Below are 7310 nucleotides of genomic sequence, written 5' to 3' on the forward strand. Positions count from 1 at the left end.
ACACACACACACACACACACACACACACACACACACACACACACGCACACACGCACACACACACTCCTTGTAAAAATATAAACAATCACTTCTTCAAACTTCAGATCTCCTGCACACGTCCACGAGACCGTGAGACATAACACTAATATCACATTGAAATTTGCTCAAATTAAAGAAGAATGGGAGGTATAGTTATTTCCTGGCACTTTTCTATCCCCAATGGATCTGATAGTGATTGACTACATGTTCTTTAGCTGACCTTTGACCTCCCTTCAGAGCAGGGCAGCGGAGAAGAGAAGTTCCCATCCGGTATCAAAAGTGTAACATGACTAACTGACTTCATTACTGACTCCTAATTAATGTTGGTCTCGTGAAAATGCATGGCATCCTTTTGTTTCAAGCAAATATAAAGACAATTCAGAACACTCAACCATATATATGATTACTGTCTGCCACTACTTGTATTCCTGCCTCAGTCAGAAGCAACTTTCACGGCTACAACTGATTCAGAACTCTGCTGCCAGGCTTGTCTAATGGGCATTAATAAAAGGGAGCACATTACACCAGTCCTAGCATCATCGCACTGGCTTCCCCTACAATTTAGAATCAATTTTAAAATTTTAATATACCCCGCGATAACGTAGTTGGTATATAACGTCTATAGTGCTCCGTGTGTCCGTCCGTTAGAAGTCCAGGGTGCCCAAATCTTTTGAAATGTACTTCTATTTCGTTTCCGGAGCAGAACTCGGAAACGATTTAACTTAGGAACTTCAAATTTGGTATGATGCTTGACTGTCTGGTCTAGTTGTGCCTTTTGGGGGTTAGAAGTCCAGGGTGCCCAACATTTGAAAAATGTTGGGCACCCTGGACTTGATGAAGGTGAGCTAACAACAAGCTACATTGTGCTCAATAGACTAATTCCATTAGTTCCAAAAGGGCAAAACCTTTGGCCCTACTTTAGTAGGAGGCAAGCAGTGAGCGGGGGTATGTGAGTCATGCTCACTTTGGCCTTGTTTCTAAATTTTTAAAGCACAACTTGGACTGGCTTCAGAGTGCATAATGGATCTTAACACCCCATGCGCATCTGATCAGCTACATCTTGCTGTTCCCAGGTCCAATTTTGTGACTAGAAGGGGGATCAGGCTTTTGCTGTCAGGGCTCCCAAACTCTGGAATGCACTGTAGAGATTCAATCACCTAATTCTGTATCCACTTTTAAAAAACTTTTGAAAACACATTTTTTTAGGATAGCATTCTTATAAGGTCCCATGTTATATGTCTGTATATGCATTTACATTTTATGTGCTTGTGTATGGTGAAGCATGTATACAGAACATGTGTGTATGGGTATGTATGTAGACACACACCTGTTTGCGTATGCATTATACACCTTTATGTATATTTATTTATCACCTTGTTCTACCATTTTACTACTTTATTACTATTGATATGTTCTGTGATGTACTGTCTTAACAGTTACCATATTTTTTTTTACTTAATCTGCTTTTATTGTCTTGTGAAGCGGTTTGTAACATCTGTTTTGAAAAGTGCTATATAAATAAATGTATTATTCTTCTTCTTCTTATTGTTCTTCTTCTTCTTCTTCTTCTTCTTCTTCTTATTATTATTATTATTATATGCCTGCTCATCTGTTTACAAAGTGTACGCTGTCCACTACATGGTGCTGCTGAAGCATCATTACTACACCTTCTGTTGGAACGCAACAAAATTAAAGATCTATAGCTGGGAAATATACATAATTGGAATTATTCCAATACACCAACTTGCAAAATTGGTGAAAAAGAGCACCGATTCAGCATTGCACTTCTATAACATTGTCGGACTCACAATAGACAGTAATCGATGTAGAGACGTGGTCTTTTTTTATTCCACGTATTCTTTTTCCTTTTCAAAACCTGCCGCCTATATTACCCACAATTCACCTGCCGACAGTTCGGTTCAAATTCAGGTGTGTTATGCTAGTAGTGGCTAATGTAGCCACGAGCCTCTAGCCTCAAGGCGACCTCACATCTACTTTCTTTCTTTCTTTTTTTTGTCTTATTCAGTGTTCAGTGTTCAGTGTTAGCTCCACCCACTCGTGTCACTTCTGGTTGCAAAAAAAACAAGATAGCGACGGACAAAAACCAGGATGCCCATGGCCAAAATACCAACCTCCTATAGGCTTCAAAATCGTAGTCCACAAACCAATGGGTGACGTTGCTGTGACAACGTCCACTTCTTATATACAGCCTATACTTCAGACCCAGCCAACACTGACTCGAGTGACAACACTCGAGGCAATTCATCAGATTTCACACAGATACCTCTTTGAGCCACAAAGAGCTTTAAACAACTTTATGCAGCACCCCCCAACACCAAACTCCGACCAAACGGTCAAACTAGGCAGCGCTGATGAAATATAAATCAATATTCTGATACTGTTATGCCTATTTCTCACCTCAGATGTTTTCAGAAACATCTTGTAGTGTACTGTTTACCTGTAAAATGAGAAAGTTTGTGACCCGACAGCCATGTTGAGATCTGTTGAGGAAATACCAAGCACCGCCCACCAGCCGAAGCACAGCCAATAGGAACACTCTCTCTCTGAAATGACCTGTGTTTGGCCAAAGTCTCCTAGATTTTTAAAAGCCTGAAAACAGAGCCATGAGGAGGTGCAGAAGTTTCTCTCAGAACACTTGAATTACAATATGCTGAAAGGTTATTATGGAATGTTTGCCCAATGACGCCAAAAACATTCTGCCTATACTGAAGCTTCAATGAAACTATTGATATTATCATGTGAAAGACATCAGAGAAACATATGACTCCATAAAAGAATACATCATGCCCATAAAAAAAAAAAAAAAAATGTATTCTGATGTTATAGTCATTATACATTACTGTGGACAAAATAATCCTACATTTATTTCCCCTATAATGTATCTTTGATCAGTAAATAACTCACTCAGCCTAGAAATTGAATCATGTGACAAGTGACTTCCACTACCCAGACTACAAACACTCCTCATGCATGCCCAATTATAGCGAATATCCAAAATGTCATCACACAATCACGTGAACGCTGCATGCACACTGACCTTTGTCAGCCTCATCCTGCCGCTCTCGCTCCTCTCCAGACTCCTTCTCTTCATAGACGAGCTTCTGACCACTGGCACCGGTTGCACCTCTTGCTCCCCACACCAGTCCGAACTCAGGACGCAACCCATATAGAAGGACGGGGTCCTGCACCTTTTCCTCCCCCTCTCTTCTCTCCTTCTGTCCTCTGTCTCCCTCTCTGTCCTCTAAACACTGGCTCCAGCCCGGGCTCCTGGGCAGCTGTTTTTGTCAGCTGGAGAGAGGACAGGGAGGCCCTTCCCCTTTTCCTGGCTCTCGTTCAGCCCTGCTGCAGGGACAGAAGGGAAGGATACACTCCGCACGCTCTCGCTGCCCCCCCACCCCCTTCTTTCTACACACACTTTAAAAACACCTCTCTCTCCAACTCAGTCCTGCTGCAGTCACATGTGGACTCCCCATTTTTCTGCCTCCAACCCCCCTCTCACTATACTCTCCTTTGTTTCACACACACTGTTATAAACTTTCTTAGGCACACTTAAGCTCCCTACTTTACTTTTTCTCTCTCGATCACACTCACTACATACCCGTTCCCTGGACTCACACACATGACCCCCCGACTCAAAAGTTCAACGCTCAAGGATCCTGTGAAGCTCTCCTTTATTTCTTCACCCTTCTTTTCTCTCCTCTTGTTGCTCCTCATCATCTCTTTCCCAGTGTTCCCATCCCCAAGAGCATGTCTCTATCCCTTCCTCCTCTCTCCCCTTTCCTCCTGCGTCTACCTCTCTACCAGGGTTGCCTCACTCTTACATATACAATTACCACTCTGTTCTCACCCCCACCCACCCACCTCTCTCCTCCGCAGCGGTTTCCTGCTCCCAGATACAGGCAGTCTCTCCTTAGCTCAGGCAACACATTGTTTGTATTGTTGTCTTAAAAAAAACAGCCAAGAAAACCAAACAGTGAGGGCAGCTGTTGGGATGCTGGGGCAAACCAGTGATTCAGAGTGGACCGAGCCTTCGCCGGACTGAGCCTCCCCTTGTTTACCATGCAATAGCCTGTTTGTTGCAACCGTGAAACAAGGTCTCTTTCACCACACAATCCATAACATATAACAAAGGATCTGAGAAGTTGTATAAAGGAATGTCAGATGCATACTTGTGATTGTTTTGATGATTTTTTCCTGGATAATGAGAGCTTAACGAGGCCCATTTTTTGATATTGCTAAATAGTGAGAAACATAGCATTGCTCATGTTTCTGTTCCTCAGGGTCTCTTTACTCTTGTTTATTTCCTCTCCCTTGAGTGTTTTGGCTGCTACGCAAGAGCTCTCCAGGCTTGGAAGAGTGAGACTGTACCCCTTAAAAGGCAAATTCTTGATGCGCCTCCAAAAGCCCCACCCCCCCTTCTTTATATTTACTGTCTACATTCCCCCTTTCTTCTCATGGGTTTTCTTCTTCTTTCTCACTGTGTCTCCCTCGTCTTTCTTTTCTGTCTTCAGACAGAAAGCAGCGGTGAGGCACTCTAGTTGTTGCAGGCATTTCGACCCAGACAAGCCTTCCAGGTGTCCTTCCTTACTCCCTATACTCTACCATCCATCCATCCATCCATCCATCCATCCATCCATCCATCCATCCATCCATCCCTCCTCCCACTCACCCTCTCCCCCAGTTGACCCCCAGTCCCTCCTTTTCCTTTGCCTCTCCCCTTCTATGTTTATGTCTTTCAGGCAAGGTCTCTCAGACATGAGCTCAGGCTGCAGACGGCGTTTACAACAAGCCCCCCCCCCTCCTCCCTACTGGTTTTACATGCCATGAAATTAACTCCTTCTAATCAACTCAGGTCCTGCCAAAAATCCTCCTTTTGCAGCAGGAAAATATGGAGAATGACAGGAGGTAGTTTGCAGACTGAGCACTGAGACTGAACTTATTTCAAAGCCAAAAGAAAAATCCAAATTTAATCTGATTAGAAAATATGGAGGCTGCACGGTGCTCAGGAGAATCGCAGGTTCAAACCCAGCCTGATGCCCTTTTGTGTAGAGTTTGCATGTTCTCCCTGTGTTAGTGTGGGTTTTCTCCAGGTTCTCCGGCTTCCTCCCGCAGTCCAAAGACATGCAGGTTAGGTTAACTGTTGACTATAAATTGCCCGTAGGTGTGAATGTGAGCCTGGATGGTTGTCTGTCTCTATGTGTCAGCCCTGTGATACTCTGGAGACCTGTCCAGGGTGTACCACGCCTTCACCCAATGTCAGCTGGGATCGGCTACAGCCCCCCCTGCGACCTTGAATATGATAAGCGGTTACAGATATTGGATAGATTGATGGATAGAAAATACGGCACTAATATCTGGTACTAAGATATGGCTACCTTCCGTTGCAGCATACTTGGCACATGTGAGGAGAGATGGCAGAAATCAGTTTCAGTCTGGATCAGTGAAGATTACCGACATATTTCTACAAATTTCCGAGAAGGAGGAGAAGAGGGAGAGAGATGATAATATCTTAGAGAAGAGTTTAAAGAGACAATATAAAGCAAGTCCAAATATGGAGAACCAGAGAGAAAGAGAAGGGATTGTAATCCGAAGGAACAAAAGCTGAAGAAACAAAAGGAGTACAGAAATAGACACAGTTGTGGTGATGTCAAGGGGTGACGCTGACATGAGCCTTCATCCGTATCAGAGCATCTTTGACTAAAGATTTATTTTCACATCTTGAGTTGATGACTTCATTCGTCATCTCCAATGGCACTTTCCCGAAGTCATAAAAAACAACCCTCTCTCACCCTCTATTTGGCTCCTTTGTTGTGTCCAGTCATTTGTTTTTGTGGGTCAGTCTTGAACTACACCATAACTTAAACTTTTGTGTTAAATGAGCACAATAACAACATAGTTGTTAGGCCACAGACCAAGGACCTCCATGCCAAGGGTGTGTGCGCTGGTTAAGCTCACATCTCCCACAGGATCAACACGACAGGACGACTGTTGCAATGTCATACAGACACTTGTTATACTGATAATACTCTGTGATTTTCTGGGTGTGTTTTGGAGTTTGTCTTCCCCCTAGTGGGCAAAAATAACAAATGCAGATTTAACATGTAAAAGATAAGGTTGGTGATATTCGTCTTATTGACAACAAATCCCACGAAAAGACCAAAACCAAAGCCAACAAAGCCTGATATATCTTATTCTGCTGTTCCATAGAGCTCTACTGTTGTCCAAAAATGATTTAAAACACATCAATGAGCCACCCTGTTGCACACACTGTGGTTTACTTTGAGTCAATCCCACATACACCGTCCTGTCAGTCATTCTGATAGCACCAGGTCGATGAACGAATCCCAGCCCTGGACCATCCCCCAGCTCTGGTGGGCACTGTACCAGGAGGCGAGGGTAATAATTTCCAGGCTTGGCTCCAGAGACGGACAGACTGAGAAGGGCTGGACTGTCTGTACAGGTTGTGCAGACTATCCAGGTGGCAAGAGCAAAATCCACCACTGCCTGATACAAGGCAAAGTGGTTAGGGTTCTAACGCTGGTGCAAGGACAGGAAACTAGCTCCCCTATTCTCTCCTTTTTTACAGTGTTTGATGGATAGAGGGCTGTCTCGTGCCACAGTTAAAGTGTATGCAGCAGCCATTTCTTCCTGCCATGAGGGTTTTGGCGACAGACCGGTCATTCGTTTCTTTCGTTCCAGAGCGTTCCTCTTTAAAGGTGTTGCATTGACCTCAGCTAAGAGAGAATGTGAACTTCGTGGTGACCTCAGCAGGGCTACTCTCAGACCAAACCCCTCCTTTGTTCCTAATAACTTAAGGAGGTCATTCAGGTCGAGGGTCTTTCAACTGGATGCTTTTTGTCCTCCACCTCATGCTAGAGACAGGTAGGCAAAGTCGCATCTGATATGTCACAAACTCTATGCACACTCTACACGCAGCGTTGCGGTGTCGTTGTCCTTGTCCGGTAAGGTGAGTGTTGTTAGACCATGGCTTTACCCTGCAGTAGCCTAGGTCACAAACATTAGGTGGGCTGCTGTGTCTAATCCTTAGCCAGTCTGGATCAGTGTGGTTAGGTCGATGTGGTGGCGTACATCCATCGGGCTCCACCCACTGTACCAAAAGCATTCAGGAGAGGGCGGAGCCTGAGTTAGAACGAAGGTTACGATATTGTAACCCTAGTTCTATAAGCTCAGGCAGAGCCCTCTACCAAGGAGGCCCTGCCGCTCCTGTGCCACTCGTGGAACAGGGCGTA

The 7310-nt window shown here is 44.4% G+C and overlaps 1 protein-coding gene across 2 annotated transcripts in view; it reads right to left on the reverse strand.

Annotated features, from left to right (window-relative positions):
- tns2a (tensin 2a) overlaps positions 1–3851 on the reverse strand; it is a 68299-nt gene extending 64448 nt beyond the window's left edge. For both annotated transcript variants that reach the window (XM_074642967.1, XM_074642966.1), the window contains exon 1: positions 3098–3851. In XM_074642967.1, the coding sequence (XP_074499068.1) occupies positions 3098–3226 (129 nt within the window). In that variant the 5' untranslated portion in view covers positions 3227–3851. The remainder of the gene's footprint in view (positions 1–3097) is intronic.
- Between the last annotated feature and the right edge of the window lie 3459 nt (positions 3852–7310).

Source organism: Sebastes fasciatus, chromosome 8 (assembly GCF_043250625.1).
Source record: "Sebastes fasciatus isolate fSebFas1 chromosome 8, fSebFas1.pri, whole genome shotgun sequence".
In the NCBI taxonomy this organism is placed as follows: Eukaryota; Metazoa; Chordata; class Actinopteri; order Perciformes; family Sebastidae; genus Sebastes; species Sebastes fasciatus.